Source organism: Centrocercus urophasianus, unplaced genomic scaffold (assembly GCF_019232065.1).
Source record: "Centrocercus urophasianus isolate 14NV4802_14NV808 unplaced genomic scaffold, USGS_Curo_1.0 seq_16, whole genome shotgun sequence".
Lineage (NCBI taxonomy): Eukaryota > Metazoa > Chordata > Aves > Galliformes > Phasianidae > Centrocercus > Centrocercus urophasianus.
In genome coordinates, this window is record NW_024884711.1 from 17,395,699 (window position 1) to 17,412,471 (window position 16,773).

Below are 16,773 nucleotides of genomic sequence, written 5' to 3' on the forward strand. Positions count from 1 at the left end.
TCTTCTGTGTAATACAGCACTGGTGTTGACATACTGTAGGGACAAAAATTGCTTTTTTCTGACTAATGAACTCTTCAGTATCCTATTTCCAGTAAACATCTCAAAGTGGGTCTCTGAGCCAGAGACTTGGCTTGCTTTTGCTTGTTTTTGAAGCACTCACTCCTGCTCATCTGTTGATCTCAACTGAGGAAAAATTATCATTTGGGCCATCTCTAGCAGAAAGCTTTTCACTAGTCACATGCAGTGACCCTCCAGGCTTGTGCTGATGTGCAACCCCGAGCTGTAAGACCTCCCAGGTCCCATTTGTCTTGGTGATCGTTTAAATGGTCTCCAAAGGCTTTCCCCCAGGCTTCTCATTTCTTCTGATGCCCCAGAACTTCTCTGCTCTTAGAAATATTTAGTGAATTTCGGAGGAAATGTGTTCTTAAGTCGTTTCAGACTCTAGAATATGAGGAGTAGCAGAAAAAACTCTTAGGGGATCACAAAGGCTTTTCTAACTTCTTAGTTTAAATTGGTTGCTTCTGCAGCATCATTTTAATTCTCAGAACAAAACACTAGACACAACAGAGCACAGTGGTATACTCGTGTTCTGTTCTAGCCACTGTGGAACAGTATGGAACAGTATTTCTCTGCAGGAGGAAAGTCAAGTTTACACCATCTGGATTTTAGAAGGGCTATCAGTGTGTATTTTGGTCTTTTTATTTGAATGCTCTGATACCTTGATTTTTTCTAAAGATGTGATTGTTTCTTGCCCTTTCATTTTCCAATTGACTGGACTAAAATTAATTATGGCCTCACGAAACTACTTTATTCAGCTGCCTCTTCTGGTGTTTTTTTCCCCACTTGTTTTCTTCCTGACTTTCTACCAAAGGACAAATTAAATGTGACTCTCAATAACTGTGAGGATGCTCTTGCTATTGATTCCTTTAGAATGGAGAATAATACTTTCCTATGAAACCAAAGAGTAATTATTCCTGACTCTGTTTTGCCTCGCACTGTGAACAGGTGGTTTCAAGGTTTATTCCCAAAAAGCTGGGACTTAGGTATTATATTGCTTCAGCCGTGTTCTTTGTTTTCAAATTTGTCAAGTTTTGTGTGGATTTTCTGAATTCAGAACAAATGTAAGTAACGCATGCTTACTCTTTCCAAGCTGATATGATTTATAGCTTATCAGAGAAGTTGTCTTGAATGCTCACGTTTTGATAAAATCATTATAAATTTTAGTGTAATTAGTCTTTTGTTAGTAATTTTGAAATTGAAACCTTTTATTTCTCTCCCCCCCTGTTAGGTGTTGGACAGTTTGTTAGCTCAGTATGGAACAGTGGAGAACTGTGAGCAAGGTAGGCACTCTGACCTCAAATTGCTTTTAAATTTGTAGTAAGAAGTGAATGCATGCTAAATTTACCTTCTTTCCTTTTGTTTTCCTCTCTAGTGAACACTGACACAGAGACTGCAGTTGTAAATGTAACATATGGCAATAAGGACCAGGCTAGACAGTAAGTATATTAGTATTTGCTGCTGTAGGCTGGCTTATATGTTGGAGTTCATGTTCAGATTTTATACGCATCTTTTCTTCTGATTAATCTACCAGTAAAATTATCATGTGAGTGATACCACTTTAAGAAAGCCTCTTCGCCAAGTCTTGTGTGCTTTACCTTAGTGTTTGCTATTTTCTGTCATCAACTCTTCCTGCAAGTCCAGAGTGTGTGTTTGTGTCAGATAAAATTGAAAATTTGGGTAAAATCATTTGTGTAGGGAGGATTGAAAGGCCATTGATCAGGTAGGGGCTGGGAGGATTCCTCTCTCTGTGTGCTCGTGATTATGGCTTTTGCCAAGCTTATGACTCTATCAGAATGGTTGGTGTCCCAGCACCAGCTGTCACACTATAGCTGATTTGCTTATCTGCTTATTTTGTTTGCTTATGTCTTCAGTAATCAATGATTTTTTTAATCTAGATCTTTAAAATTTAAAACCAAAATGTTTTCTTAACCAACAGTTGTATAATTTCCCTTTGAATATTGATATTATTTATTATGCTATAGGTTTAAATTTGCTTTTCCTTTGTAGCTAGGAACTCTAGTTCTTTTTCTTAATTTCTAATTTGGAGACTCAACCACTTTTTTCCCCCCCTCCTTTTTAATTATAACAGGTTAAACAAAACCATACCCAAGGGAATAGCCTGCAATGAATTTCCTTTTTTAACTTTGAAATTTCTGCCACCTTGTGGCTAACTAGAATGAGCATTAAAGACGTAGGCTATGCTGATGGTATGCATTAATGCAACATTACAAATGAAATACATTTGTACACTTAAGCATTTATGAGTTCCATGCAACTTGAAAGCAACGTAAGTCATATGTCCAAATGTTAGGTTGCTTGTCAGTACTGGAACTGAAGGAAACTATTTTTCTTCAAATCACTATTGAACTTACCTCCTCAAAACCTGAGTTGATATTTTCCTCTCTGTGATCTTTTGTTTCTTCTAATTCTGCTGCAAAGTAATTTAAAAATATGCTGGATTTCTTGTTCTGAAGGAGTCCAGTGGTGCAGTGTTAGAAATTGGTTGTAAGTTACCTCTTCAAAAATGTAATGAGGAAGTACCAAAAGCGCCACGGAAAGAAGCGTGATGCGTAAATTTGATCTGCCACCTGTGATGTGGTTTCCTGGATTTGTGCACTACATTCTGAAGCCGAGGACAGCAAAGTGCAATTTCTTCTCCCTTAGACAATATTTGTTAAATTTTGTGGATAATCCTGAGAAAACGCCTCAATAAGTTGAGTCTGTGAGGAAGTGATTGAGATTAAAAACAAATAATCTGGTTTTGCATGAGAAATTGCATGAAAAAATAATTGAAGGTACCTTGAGTTTGAAGCAGGTGAAGTAGTAGACATTATAGACATTGGTGGAGGACCAGATGTAGTGCAAGATGAATGAAGACACGTCCTGTGTTTGCCTTGAGCATGTGGGGCAAGTGCATGAGCCTTGAATTTGCTTTTGTGAATACTGTGACAGAGACTCAGGCCTACCTAAGGGATTAGTTAATGTATGCCAAGAAAATGTTGGTTCAGGTTGTAACTCTTCAGCTACTGAAAAAAAACCAACCCAAGTGGCCAGATGGATGTTCTTCTGGTGAAAGCAGTGAGGAATTGCCAGGTAGAATCACCACAGGGCACGTGTGGCTGATCTCCAAGGACACTGGTGTTTCAGTTGAGTGTTTTTGCGAGACATGACTTAGTTGTGCTTCTTGGATGGTTGTGGTAGACAGCAGTGGCTTTCGAAGGGAGGAGTGGTACGTGAGTGTTTGGCATCTGATAGAAGTCAGCACTGGTCAGCCCATGGAGTAGCGGGAGTAACAAGAAATACTTATTTGAAAGTTGCTCAGGCTGGCTGGGAATCAACAGCTAACAAAAAGTTTTGTACGTTGAGATAAAGCAGCTTAGGGCAAATACTGCTATTAGCAGTGCTGCTAGCACATCACAGCATCCTGCACACGTGACAAAGACAAAGAGATCATGCAATGCCTATGGTGCTGTATGCAGTGGCTCCCCAGTTCTCAGTGTGTTTTACACCTTTTGCAACACATGCTAACCTCATGGTTGGTGACAACAAAACGGGCTAAGCTCGCTGCTTCCCTTCTGAATAGAAGGGGCTGTGTACTGATGGAATGGTGCAGTGATGGCGCTGCACCACAACCTGGTTCTGATTTAAACTTGTGATATGCAGTTTAAACACGTGGCGTGTATTGTTTGAAGGATGTTACTTTTGAATATAACTCCTAGTCTTGGCCAGGTTGGAAACTGAGCTTTCCTCTGTCTTAACCTCTGCCACAGCAAGTTTCTTCTCCCCCATTTTCTGGACTGGTGCTGCAGTTCTGGTTCTAAACTGAAGGAGTTGAGAGCTCAGTCCAAAGAGGTAATGCTACGCCATTGCAGTGAGTGGGAGAATAAGCCAGGCCAACCAGAATAGTGACAAATGTTCCTTAGCTACCTCTCATGACCCCAGCATCACGGGTCAGGATGTCAGCCATCTCAAGGGCGTGTAGAAATTGCTCACTTCTCTAGGGAAACCTGCATACTCTGCTCCCTTTACTTCTCTTAAGTGCATGTATACAAGTGTACACAGCACAAGAAGTAAACAGGAAGAACTAAGGATCTGTGTGCAGTCACAGAGCCATGGTCTCATTGCAGTCACAGCAACTTTGTGAGACAGCTCATGTGACTGGAATGCTGTCATGAACGTCTGCACTTTTTAGGAAAGTCAGACTAGTTAGGCAAAGAAGTTTGCAGAGAGGCATAGGGCAAGCAGTAAGATCTCTGCTCCCAGGATAGTGAGAAGAAATCTGGGACTGTCTGGGGAGCTCTGTGACCTCAAATCACTCCTCCTGCAAGTGACTAGAAGGAGGAAGGAGTTGTTCCAACTCAAAGCCCTATCATTCCCATAAATTAGAGAGAGTCTTAACAAGTATACATGCACTGCTCTTAAACATGCAGTTACTGTTGTGATGTATTCTGGAATATCTGGGAGAGGAGTAGAGAGGGCAAGTGGCAGAGCCCAGATCATGCAGTGCTGGCTTGGTGTTCACCCTGAAACATGTGTGTCTTGAGGTGGCCTGCTGGCTGAAGGGCCCTCCTCTTCTTCCCTTGTTGATCCAGGATGGGCTGACCACGTCTTTGTGGCCACCTCTGTGGCTGTCATTGTCACAGTCATGCTGCCTCCTCTTTTCTCCCCCAAATGTTCCAGAGTGTAAGCATTGAGTGCTACAGAATTTAGCTCTGGTTTTTGGAAGGGATTTCCATACAAAGCTGGTCTTCTGTCTGTGGAGTGGGTGCCTGTTATTTCAGGATGGGGCTGGATTACTATTTTTTATATCTTATTTTTCAGCTCATCACTGAGCTATGGCTGCTGATTGTGTCTCATAGTTATAACTGATGGAGTGTTTTAACTACTGGCTGTGATGTGAGGAGCTCAGGGTCTGTGTCTTAGCAGATACAAGCAGATATACTTAAGATGCTGATAATGGCTTTTTAATGAGAATATATACAAAACAAATATTGTTACCCCTTTCTCTGAAGCACAAAGCTGTGTGTGCATACAAGGAAGCATCTTTGACAAATGGGTAAGAGTTCACATAACTAATATTTTCATACACCATCATGGATCAGGATGGTAACGTTGCCATAGGAACGATAAGACTGAGAATTCTAAGTGGTATGTGATTATAAGCTAAGATTTGTCTTTTGCTTTGTTTTTATTTTCAGAAATACTAATGAAAACTATATTTTTACTTAATGTGGGGGGAAAAAAAAAATTCAGCCAAAGAAAGATTACTACGTAAATCTGTCTTCTTGGTATGCAAATGTATCTGCTTAGGGAGGAAAAATGAAAGGTAGTGTACATATAAGCTGCATGTGGGAGTGAAGTGTGTTCTCCATCTAGTGTTTAGTATTGTCATGCTATCAATGGGTGAATGATTACCTGCACAAGATTTGATGCTTCTTCTGTGTTCGTTAATTTAGAATGTTTAACCTCTACCAGTATCAGAAGGTAGAAGGCTGGTCAAATATCTTCTCATAGGAAGCTCGCAAGAGGACAGCAGTAAGATGCAATTTTGATGGGGGGGAAAAACTCAACTGACTGCATAATGAAGTATTTATTTAGTGGCTTCATCCTCACCAAGTGATCCTCTTTTGAGTAGGTCTTACCTGAAGAGTAAGAGTTACAAGCCAAGCTGTAGTACAATCTAACAGAGCATAGACGGTGGTCATTGCAAAATTTAGTTTTATTTTATTAAAAAAAAAAAAAGAAAGGAACTACAGTGAGATTTCTGCCAGCTCTTGCTGGCATTTGAAAGGTAAGTGCTTTCAGTTTTCCCTATTGTCTTAATTAAAAAAAAAAAAAAAAAACAGATTTTGGGGCATGGAAGTTACTACTTGGAGAGGAAGCTTACTGAAGGTTTCTCCATCTCTGTACTCGTTAAGTCTCTGTGAGGCTTTTAGCCCTCATGTAAAAGGTGGTGAGTACCAGCAATGACTTCTGACAGAGGTAACCTGTGACATTTTTGTAGCTGTGATCATGGGAGGGGAGATCCTTAGCTCTGTTTGGGAAAGGAGAGGCCTTGCTGAAAGGCAGAGGTGGTGTAGTTGGAGGTTCTGAGGTGGTCATCGTGTAAGAGGATATACTTGGAAGAAGGGAGTGGATTTAATGTATCTTTTGGTGGACTGCAAAAAGGGCAATAAGTATGGCATGGTGGGGATCTCTGATTCAGACAGTGAATTCCTTATTTTAAACTTTTCTCTCTACGTATCTGAACTAGTCAAACCAGTGATGCCACTGAATATTTCTATGTGCTCAGGTGCACACCCCTGCTATCTAGCTTGAGAAGAGAACTTCAAATCATGCTTGCTTCCAAATGCCTGCTCAAAACCAACCTGTTCAGTATTTGATATTTTTTCTCCCCTTCTCATCATATGGCTTTGGTAGCCAGGGAGGATTGTGTACTGCTGATATGATTGTTTTGTTTTGTTTTTTTTTTCCAAAACGGAAAATGAGCTTTTCTCAGTTTGTTTCAAATTTTAAGTCATATAGAATATCTCATAGAGCTGCTTAACAGTTTATAAATTGCTTTTAATCAGAAAAACTCAAATTCTTTCCAGAGGAAGTATGGTATATGTCAATTGTTACTGTCTGTTGTGACAACGTGATGGGTCTGTAGGTTGGTTGCAAACAAAAGCCTAGTCTTTTCCTCCCCTGTTACTTCTGAGAAGAGTGGGATGCCTCTTGCACTGGTTTAATGTAGGATTTTGTAAGTGCTGGGATTCTGGCCTAGGAAGTTTTAAAGCCAGAGAAGCTGGAAGCACTTTAGGAAAGAAGCAGTGCCTGAACTTGTCAAATGAATGCATGGAAGGGAATGAGCTGGTATGAATGTCAATCTGCTGCCTACCAGCAAAATGGTTGGAGCTCATCTCTTCAACATCTTGAAGTTTGATTCCAAAAGAAACAGGGCTTGGGCAACTGCTCTGGCTGATGGTGCCATTCCCCTTCCCCACAGCTTTTCAGCTTCTTGGCTGATTTCAGAAAAGCTCAAACCGTAAATAGAGGTTGCAGATATTTGCGATCAGTGAGAACTCTCTTTCAGGTTACATGAGAAGATGAGACTTCATACCCCTTCCCCAAATAATATCTCCACCAAGAGAGACCCACTTTGGGGAAATGCCTTTTCAGCATTACTACTCTGTGCTGAAACTTGAGAGATTAAATCCATAGGACAGCAAGTTTCGTTAGTAGTACTGCTCAGTCTTTTCTGTTCTTGCAAACAGCATTTTGTGTAATAAAATGCTCTCTGGTCTGTGGAGTAGAAGTTCAGAAATGTCAGCTTTGAAATGATCTCAGCAAATTTTAATCCAGCTCTCTTCTGCCATATGCTGTAGGAGATTCTCCCATTATGGGAACAATTACACTTCCATTCCATCCCCAGAGGACTTCTGTCTCGTTTGGTGAACAGAAGTATTTAATGAGCAGTGATCAGTTATTCAATATTTTGCTTTTCTTGCTGTTCACTGGGATTGCCTTAGGCCTTATTTATTACCAACCCTTATTGGATCCTGCTCCAAAGACAAGAATTAATTTTGTAAGCTCTTCACTGTCCTATTGGAGTATTTCACAGACAACTGTTTACTCCCTGAGATGTGAGGGTGTATGTTATCCTCTTTACTGTATCTGAAGGTCATTGTCTTGGTACCGCTTTTGTGCACGGCTGCTGCTCTCTTCCAATAGTGGTTTGAGGCCGGGGGCCTGACGGTCAATTGGGACACCTGGGAGGTGAGCAGTACTTTGCTAACTGCCCTTGGAAATGGTTGGCCTTGTATCGCTGTGGCAGACGAAGGGGTAAAGTTGTCCTGGGGAGCAGTGTGTTGTAAACCAGCTGTCACTACACACGTGTGAAAACTAGATTCAGTTTCTGTATCTCCAAGACCATGCTCCAGAGTGTACGGTTACTATGAGCTTTTTAAAAGAAAATGTTGGTGGATTCCTTATATGCAATATGAATCTCCCTCCCTCTCACAAATTTTTTTAATTTAACCTTTAAGTAAAGTCTCTTAGTAATTTTTTTTTGTCCTAGATTAAGCCTGGTGTTCATAAACTACCCCCACATCGATGCACGTTTCAGTGATATCAGTATATGGCATTTCTGATAATGTCAATAACATGCCTTCTGTGGTCAAACTCAAACTTTTTCAAATAGATGCATGAAGCTTATACTAATATGTTTCCAGCATGTTGTGGGTAGCTTAGTTATCCCTACTGCTTCCTGGATCTTCAATTCTATTGACACTTCCTCTCCTGCTTGCAAGTGCAAGGTCTTCTACCTTCCAGAAATCAGTTGTTTTGGGCCCTGGAGTTGTGCTTCTGCAGAGAGGAGGCTGGGTCAGGTTGACCTGTGTATGTGGGACTTTGCTTAGTTGAAAAGGCTGTTTTCAGATGCTGGTCTCTCCTTGTTATCATAATGTCCTCAGGGCTACGAAGGGGTATGGGAGCTACTTTATTTGTGGGTGCTGCTTAGAGCATAGGTGACCAGGGTATTTTCGTATTAGGTAAAAATAACCTGCTGCAATATGCCTGTCCTTTGGTATTCCCTCTACAGGAAACCAGCAATGATTTGCCAACTGATCCACCAAGAGATTCAGATTTAAAGCTTCCAGTAGCTGGGGGCCTCTACTAAATGTAGCCAATTTCTGAGTGGCCTTCAAGCGTTCAGTGTTATGCTGAGGATGTGCTCTACTCAGTGTAGTGGGATGGTATGGTCTTAAGGGCAGAATGGAGCTTGAAACACCATGTCTTCAAACACCTTTGCATCGATCAAGAGCAAAGATGCATTAGTTTAAATTTGTTGGTTAACTTTTAATCCATAACTGGTTGGTAAGCTGATGTTTCAAGTGCCATTGACTGGCTTTGAATACTTTCTCTCCTGCTGAGAACGAAGCGTGAGTGGTTTTTCCTATCTTTTTCTGTCATAGCTATGTCAGTTAGTGCAAAAAACCTCCAGCCAAATAGCTGTGCTGGCAAAAACTCTAATGAAGGTGCTGTGATATCAGCTAAAAAGTTTTCCCTCTGGTGCAGATTTAATTCTATTTGGGAAACTGATTTAAATTACAGCAGGCAAAAGAATGCTTTTGAGTATATAAGCCTTGTCTCCTGTGAGGTTTTGCTGATAGGGCTGCACCAGCAAAACCTTTAAAGTGCACAGAAGCCCAGAGCAAGCAAGAGCTAACTTGTAGTTCTTAATATGGTAACTTTACTGTCTTCAGTCAAGATTTAGATTAAAAAAAATAAGCAAATAATTGAATATAAGCTTTCACCTGGGAACAGATTTTTAGCTTGTTTTACTTGGGAAGTGTGGAAGGCTACATCTGAATGATTTCTCATTCTTATGGTGTCCCACCTGTGACTTTCTTCTTATTTTTTCTCCCAACCCCCTCCTACTCTTCTCCCCTTTGCAAACAGAGCAATAGAAAAACTGAACGGGTTTCAGCTTGAAAACTATTCCTTGAAAGTTGCGTATATCCCTGATGAAATGGCGGCACAGCAACCTCCGCAGCAACATCCCCAGGGACGGCGTGGATTTGGACAGAGGGGCCCTCCAAGGCAGGGCTCACCCAGCGCAGCCGCGCGGCAGAAACCACAGTCAGACGTTCCTCTACGGATGTTGGTCCCCACGCAGTTTGTTGGAGCCATTATTGGGAAAGAAGGAGCAACCATCAGAAATATTACAAAGCAGACTCAGTCCAAGTAGGTTACTGTAAAGATGTTACTGTAAGTTTCAGTGTTGTGTCCTTGTCTACTGTGTGGAAGGAGAAGCAAAACTTCTGCCTTCTCTATGGGATGAGTGTATTCACAGTCTGTTCAGCAGTTTGTCTTCCTGTAGGAGCTGCTGGGAACACTTTGCCTTAACACTATAAGTGTGTTTTCTGCTGTGTTCTATGTGTGCTGTGTCTTAGTTTGCACATACTTTTTGTTTCTGAAGGAAGCTCAACCTTACAAATAGAAGGGGGGGGGGGTTCTTTTCTTTTTTTTTTTTTTTTTCTTTAAATCTGGAATATTTATGTTATTGGAATGTTCTTGGTTACAGGACGAGATTGTCTCCCACTTCTCCCATAATACTGTTACAGCCTTTGAAAGGCTGCGGTTTCCTCAGCAGCATCACTTTTGGAGACCAAACATTTTTGTTTCAGCTTGTGTAACCAGTGCTGCTTTCTGTTCTGAGATGCCAAGTAGTGACTTTAGGAAACACGTAAATCATGTAAAATTCCACAACAAACGAAAGTAACTGCAAATAGAAAATTTTGGGCAAGATTTAAGAGCTTGATTCTGCCCTTGACACACGTTAAGATACTTGCCTTTTTTTTTTTCCAATTTACTTTGAATGAAATTAGCAGTGCTAATAGGATGATATTGATGCCAGAGTTATTTAGCAGGTGTACTAATAAGACTCTGGGAATAAGAAGGAAAACAGAAAACTGAAATATATTGGTCTGCAAAATGTGTAGGCAGTGTGGTGACATATCCAAGCCTTTAATTGCTTACTGTAGCTTTAGTTTAATTTAGGGTATTCTTTGGATTTAAATTTGTTCTCAGTTATGGGTGGGAAGCAGGAAGCAGGAAAAAGAACCTTCAGCTCTTTCTTCCTTTATACCTTGTTCTAATTTATCTAATATGAATATATTCTTTGCTATCAGATTGCAGACCATGCCAAAACAAAGATTAAGAAAATGCACAAGGCAAAAAGCAAGCTGCTGATTGACCCAAGAAGCTTAGAGCACTAGGGTCCAGAGACACAGAAGGAAATTGTTTTTAGAGTGTTAAATTCCTACCCACAAGGAAGGTGTAAGCACAGATGCAGAGGAAGGTGGGGTCACAATCAAAGAATTCTTCTAGGATTCTCCAAAAGGCACAGGATGAAAGATACTGCCTTGAGTAGTGCAACAAAAAAGAGGCCCCCTGCCCACCATACCCAGGATTATCTTGATGCTAATTTCAATTTCTCATTAGCATGCTGTAACCCAGGAGACTATTCTCTGTGTTTAACAACAAAGATTTAAGAGACCTGTGGTGTCCTAACAAGAACTTGGTTGTAGTTTGTCTATGGGCAACCAATTCTCAGGTGATATCTAAAACTTCCAGGCTTCTTTACTATAGTATCTGAACTAGAATTTGGCATAAGAAGACTGAATAGAGCAGAAACAATTGCATCTTGCTAGCTCTAAGGATACACTGCTTCAAGAATGATTTTTTTCCTGTTTGGGGGATTGAAGAAAGAGAAGTCTACTTCCAGTTGCACTGAGGATTGTCATGGACTTTTCAAAATGTTGCATCATGAAACAAAATGATTTTTTCAATATCAGAACTGGAAAAAAAAATATACAGGGGTTAAGAAAAGAGTAATGTGATTGTTTTTTAAATTCAGAAACAGCTATCATTTGGGGGAAAAGGGGAGGGAGGAAGCAGAAAGAAGAGATGGGAATAAAAATAACCTGCATTTATTGGCAGAGTACAGAAAATATCCAAAGTATTGTCTTGTTGTAGGTTGTGATTAATTTTACTTTCTGCAGCTAAATAAAATGTGATGTAGATTCAAGGTTTCAGAATGTCAGAGTGGAGCTGGTGGACAAATTTTAGGTTTAAAACACATAACAAGTAGTCTTTAGGATAAATGTAAACACTACTTTCCACTTGTTAGTGGAGAAGTGCTAGGAAAACTTGTTGTTGAGGCCATGAGAACATCAAGAAGGGACAAAGTCTTGCTGTACCTGTAGTTGCACTCGTTATTAGTGGAGTGATGGGACTGCTGACAAACATTCAGAGCTTTGGGAAACCTTGATGAAATCTTCTCTTCAGTGGGACATCACAGATTATCTATCTAATGTCTCCTTTGAATGCAGTTTGAAGAATGAAGATCCTAGCATCCAAATAGTACAAAGGTTGCTCCAAAAGTAATGCTTCCTATCTGTTTCTGTGGAAACTACACCAGAAACAAAGCGCACAGCAACACAATTTAACAGAGCTGTTTCACAGTTGCTAGGATGATGTTGTTGCTGGGAAAATGTTGCTCATGCAGTCCAATCTTCACTGTGCTAACACCCACTGTTTGGTCTCTGCTGCTGTTCAGAAAGCTGACACTGATGGGTTTCAATGGATGCAGATTCTTCCTCCTGGAGAAATTCAGTGCTACGCCTTTGCTTCATACACACTTCCACATCAGACACCATTTTGTCAGACTGCCCTCTGCTGCGTCTATTTTATGGCAACATAAATGACTTATTGGCAGGAAGGTTCAACCTCCACTGCTGTACCACCACCATCTGCCTCTGACATTGTGGGCCAACATCGTAAGAAGTACTTTCAGAGCAGCCCTCATATTTAGGGAATGTTTAAGTAATTGTATCCTCTTGAAATGGAAGTACTGAAATGTAGTTGTTGCTAGCTCAAAGTTAATTAGTTCTATGAGAGTTGTAAGTATGCAGAGTGTACTATACAGTATGTGGTTACAGTTGGTGTTTTTCTTTCTTCTAAGAATTGATATTCATCGTAAAGAGAATGCAGGTGCTGCTGAGAAACCAATTACCATTCACTCAACTCCTGAAGGCTGCTCAACAGCTTGTAAAATCATTATGGAGATCATGCAAAAAGAAGCTCAAGATACTAAATTGTGAGTAAAAGCCATTTCATTGTGAAGGCATTAAAAATTCTAAATCCTTGTTGATTTCATTTCAAGAAGGGTTCTTAAAATCTATTATGTAGTGAATCTTTCCTCTGTTGTTATTTGCACTTAACTAGAGAAGTCTTGCTTCTTTTACCTTCTAAGGATGGTTCAATTGCTTAAGTATCTTCAGTACCTGTCTACGTTCCCAGCTACTCAGTGCCTGCAATTTTGAGGTGAAACAGAGCAAATATTGAAAGTTTTTGAGGCACTAGTAGCTTTAGTGAACTATCACTAAAAGCTTTAATATCTTGCTTCCTTCCCAACAGCTCTTGCTACTTCAGTAGGACTTCTGTTTACAGATACATCACAAGAAATCTTTAATTGATAGTGCTGAAATAGCATTGCACCTGTATTCATTCTGCATCTCTTATTATAAGCGTGGGGGGGTGAATAGGAGTGGTAGGCATTTCTGTGAAAATACAGTTTATCCATAGCATGCATAAAAGTTTGCACTCTGGTTTTCAAGTCTCACTGGGTGTAACCTCTGTTACAGTACGGAAGAAATTCCTCTGAAGATACTGGCACACAACAACTTTGTTGGTCGGCTTATTGGCAAAGAAGGAAGAAACCTGAAGAAAATTGAGCAGGACACAGATACTAAAATCACGATATCTCCGTAAGTTTTTGGTCATATAATATTTTAGTGAGATGTTCAATGCTGCTGTGGTGCATATGTTTAGGTGCAGAACTCTTATAAATGTTGCATGTTTTGAAGAATGCAACAACTGCTCAGGGACATGATTTAGCGGAGGGTTGTTAATTAGGGGAGTATGGTTAGGTTATGGCTGGACTCCACGATCTTTAAGGTCTTTTCCAACCTGAGTGATTCTATGAGTCTGTGACACACCCTTGGAGCCACATTCAAAATTTGGGTTTAACTGCTACCTAACATCAGTTACAGTGCATGTAAACTTCAATTCTTCATTGCAAATTCAGCCAACAACACCTAAAAATAATAGAAGCTATGTGGAGCTCACCTTAGAAATAGATTTTAAGTGTTTGCTGTTTTCAATATATTATGCTGTGTGCAAGGAATGGTGTTTTAAACTACAAGGTTGGATTAGTTCTGTATGTGTGAAAATGTGTGAAACTACCAGTCTGTCTTGTAAGGATTTTGGCTTCTGATACAGATTAATTTTTTGACAAGACAGAAAGAAATCAAATAAATACTGAAAAGAGTATTTTTAGTGGTGATTCTGTCCCTCTCTGATCACTAGCAGCTGAACTAGGATATGTTGACTAGTCTGCATCTGAGTAACAGATTTTGGTTTCTGAGTTTGTGAAGGTAACCAAGACCTATTCGAATTTATCTGAGATCAGGAAGGAATTTTCGCTGTAACGGGAAAAGTCAGTGAGGTGAGGGAGGAAATCACTGATTAAATATCTCTGGAGAAGTTTGGCTGCTAATAGTAGTTTTACCCTGGGGAAATATCTTCAGAGAACCTCCTGTTCTGAATAACGAATGTTCTGGCATGAACTTCCAGGCATTTGAGAGCACTCTAGACTTGAACTTTAGCTGAGAAAGGAAGAAGAGGGCTTATAGGTTGTAGGAGAAGGAGCGAGGCTGAAAGATGCATGAACATGTGTGAAGAGAAGAAATGCAGGGATGGGGGGGGAAATAGTGTGCTGTAGAAAATAGCTCAGGTGGAAGCTAGGAGATGAATGACTTTAGTCAAAATGAAGAGTACTGGAGTTTAATGCTGTAACCCTTGCATTTTCTGTGGGCAGTTACTACATAATATTTCACAGCAAATGACTTAAAGTGTTTGGCTGCTCTGTCATGAGGATTTGGAGATTGTAGTCTGACTGGGTTTGGGCCTTTTCCCCTGTTTTCTTTGGGAATCCATGAGTTCTTAAGGAAAGAAAATGTCTTGCAGTCTGTGTTTTCTGGTACATCTAAAATACCTGAAGCCCTCTGGTGAGGCTGAGCGCTGCTCATATTCTGCCTGTGTCTGATGCTTTCCATTTCATGTTGCACCTCAGCACGTAGTACCCACGTGATGCCAAACCTCACTGTGGTGATTCCTTTTGGATTTGTTGTGAGGGCAGAGTTTCTCCAGATTATCTTAGAACAGCCTGAGTGACATTCCAAATAGGTGCTTCACTCTTTAGAGGGAGTGGCACAATTAGATGTCATTGCAATTAGCTAACAAGCCTTGATGACCCCTCTGCTTTTTGCTGATTAATTGTGCTTCTGTTTCATCCATAGATTGCAGGACTTGACACTCTATAATCCGGAAAGGACCATTACAGTTAAAGGCAGTATTGAAACTTGTGCCAAGGCCGAGGAAGAAATTATGAAGAAAATCAGGGAATCCTATGAAAATGATATTGCTGCTATGAATGTGAGTTGTTCTGTGGCATGAACCTCTTTTGGCTTAGATGTGAAGGACTGGTGGAGGTCATCTGGCCAAACAGTGACCTCTTTCAAACCTAAATGGGGTTGTGTAATACCTTGTTCCTTTTGGGACATCTCCATGGATGGAGTTGGCAGCCCCTGGGGAGAAATTCTAGTGAATAGAATTTCCCTCTGCTGCCACTTGCATTTGCTTATGAGCCTTGGGTATGTTTTTGTTGTTGTTGTTTTTTATTATCATTTGTTATTTTAACGAGGGTTTCCTCTGCTAGTTTGTTTCAAGATAAATTGGTTTAGATTGGGGACATGGGTGATGATTTTACTTTGTTGTTGTTGTTGTTGCAGAAGCCTGAAACAACAGTGTGTCCGTGCTGCTGTGGTTTGTGTCATACTGTATAAGTTTCTTAGCTGTGTTCCCCAGTCTCTTGATGTTAAAAGCATAACATATGGAAGATGGATCTCTCCTGCTTTTAATTATTCAATTTAGAAGGCTATATTAAATTTTTCTTGATATAGATGATAAAGACATTCAATTATTCAATGATTGGTGATTATATAATAAAAACAACATACCTCATTAGTTTGCCAAAGTATTACTAATGCATATTGGGGAAAAATCTGAGATGGCTGATAAGCCACGAAAAGCTTCTTGTGTGTCCGTATTACCAAATCTTATGGTCTAGGATCAGACTGGAAATATCTTCTACTTTACAGTAGTCTCTGATTTTCTAGGAATGGCTATTCATTATGGTTTCTCTACTGGCTAGAGAGAGAACTTTGTTTTTCCCCTTCCTCCCATGCTGTGCCATGTGCAGGACATAAACTACATATGAGTACACAAAGTATTTTATTGTGGTACATCTTTGCCTCATATAGTGAGCTCTGCTCTGCTGTTTGGCAAAGGTGTGGCCGGCAGAAAACTGTCTCTAGTAGTTAGTCCTGGGTTCATTTCAACCTTAGTTATTTGTGATTATAGGGTAGATGGTAAAGTTTTTGGCATGTTTTGTGTGTCTCGTAATTGGATTACCTCGATGGCCTGAGATGGTGTCAGTATCTAGCTGAAATATTTCTAAAGCAAAGTTCTGTTAATAGGCAATAATTTGACAAAGTCAGAGGTGGTGCTGAAAAGTTTTGTTGCAGAAAACATGCTTCCTAGTACTTGGTGCTACCACTTGCGTGGCCAAGTGAGGGACGCGCAGCTGCGTGGCTGATGTTTCCCCAGCAAGAACTGATGGGATCTTAGTTTATCTTTTGCAGGCATGGGAGGGAGGATAAGGTTTGTAGTGTGCATGGTAAAGCAGGACTTGTTCATGGGATTTCTCTGATTGTATAGCACTGCTTTCTTTAGTATAAAGCCAGAATGGTTGTCTCTGCTAGTTTATTCACTCTGAAAGTAAATGTTGCTATTCCCTGAATTCCTTGCTATGAAGTCTGTGATACACATCACTTAAGTTGTAGTGAGGAATTCATAGCTGCTTCATCTAATGAAAATCATCTTTTCAACATTGTTGGTCTGTACATGTATTAGGGAAATAAATTTGAAACTGAGTCCTTGGGGTAGTGGAGATGGGGAGCGTTGGGGGCTGAGGTGAGTGTTAAGGAACATGCTGACATCTTTTTGGAAGTTTAATAGCTTATTATATAGCCAGCTAAGATTTTG

The 16,773-nt window shown here is 40.2% G+C and overlaps 1 protein-coding gene across 1 annotated transcript in view; it reads left to right on the forward strand.

Annotated features, from left to right (window-relative positions):
- Window positions 1-16,773, forward strand: part of IGF2BP3 (insulin like growth factor 2 mRNA binding protein 3) — a 101,019-nt gene that overhangs the window by 60,714 nt on the left and 23,532 nt on the right. Inside the window, exons 4-9 of the mRNA XM_042817320.1 lie at window positions 1,289-1,340; window positions 1,433-1,496; window positions 9,502-9,786; window positions 12,569-12,703; window positions 13,251-13,373; window positions 14,967-15,102. Coding sequence (XP_042673254.1) covers window positions 1,289-1,340; window positions 1,433-1,496; window positions 9,502-9,786; window positions 12,569-12,703; window positions 13,251-13,373; window positions 14,967-15,102 — 795 coding nt within the window. The remainder of the gene's footprint in view (window positions 1-1,288; window positions 1,341-1,432; window positions 1,497-9,501; window positions 9,787-12,568; window positions 12,704-13,250; window positions 13,374-14,966; window positions 15,103-16,773) is intronic.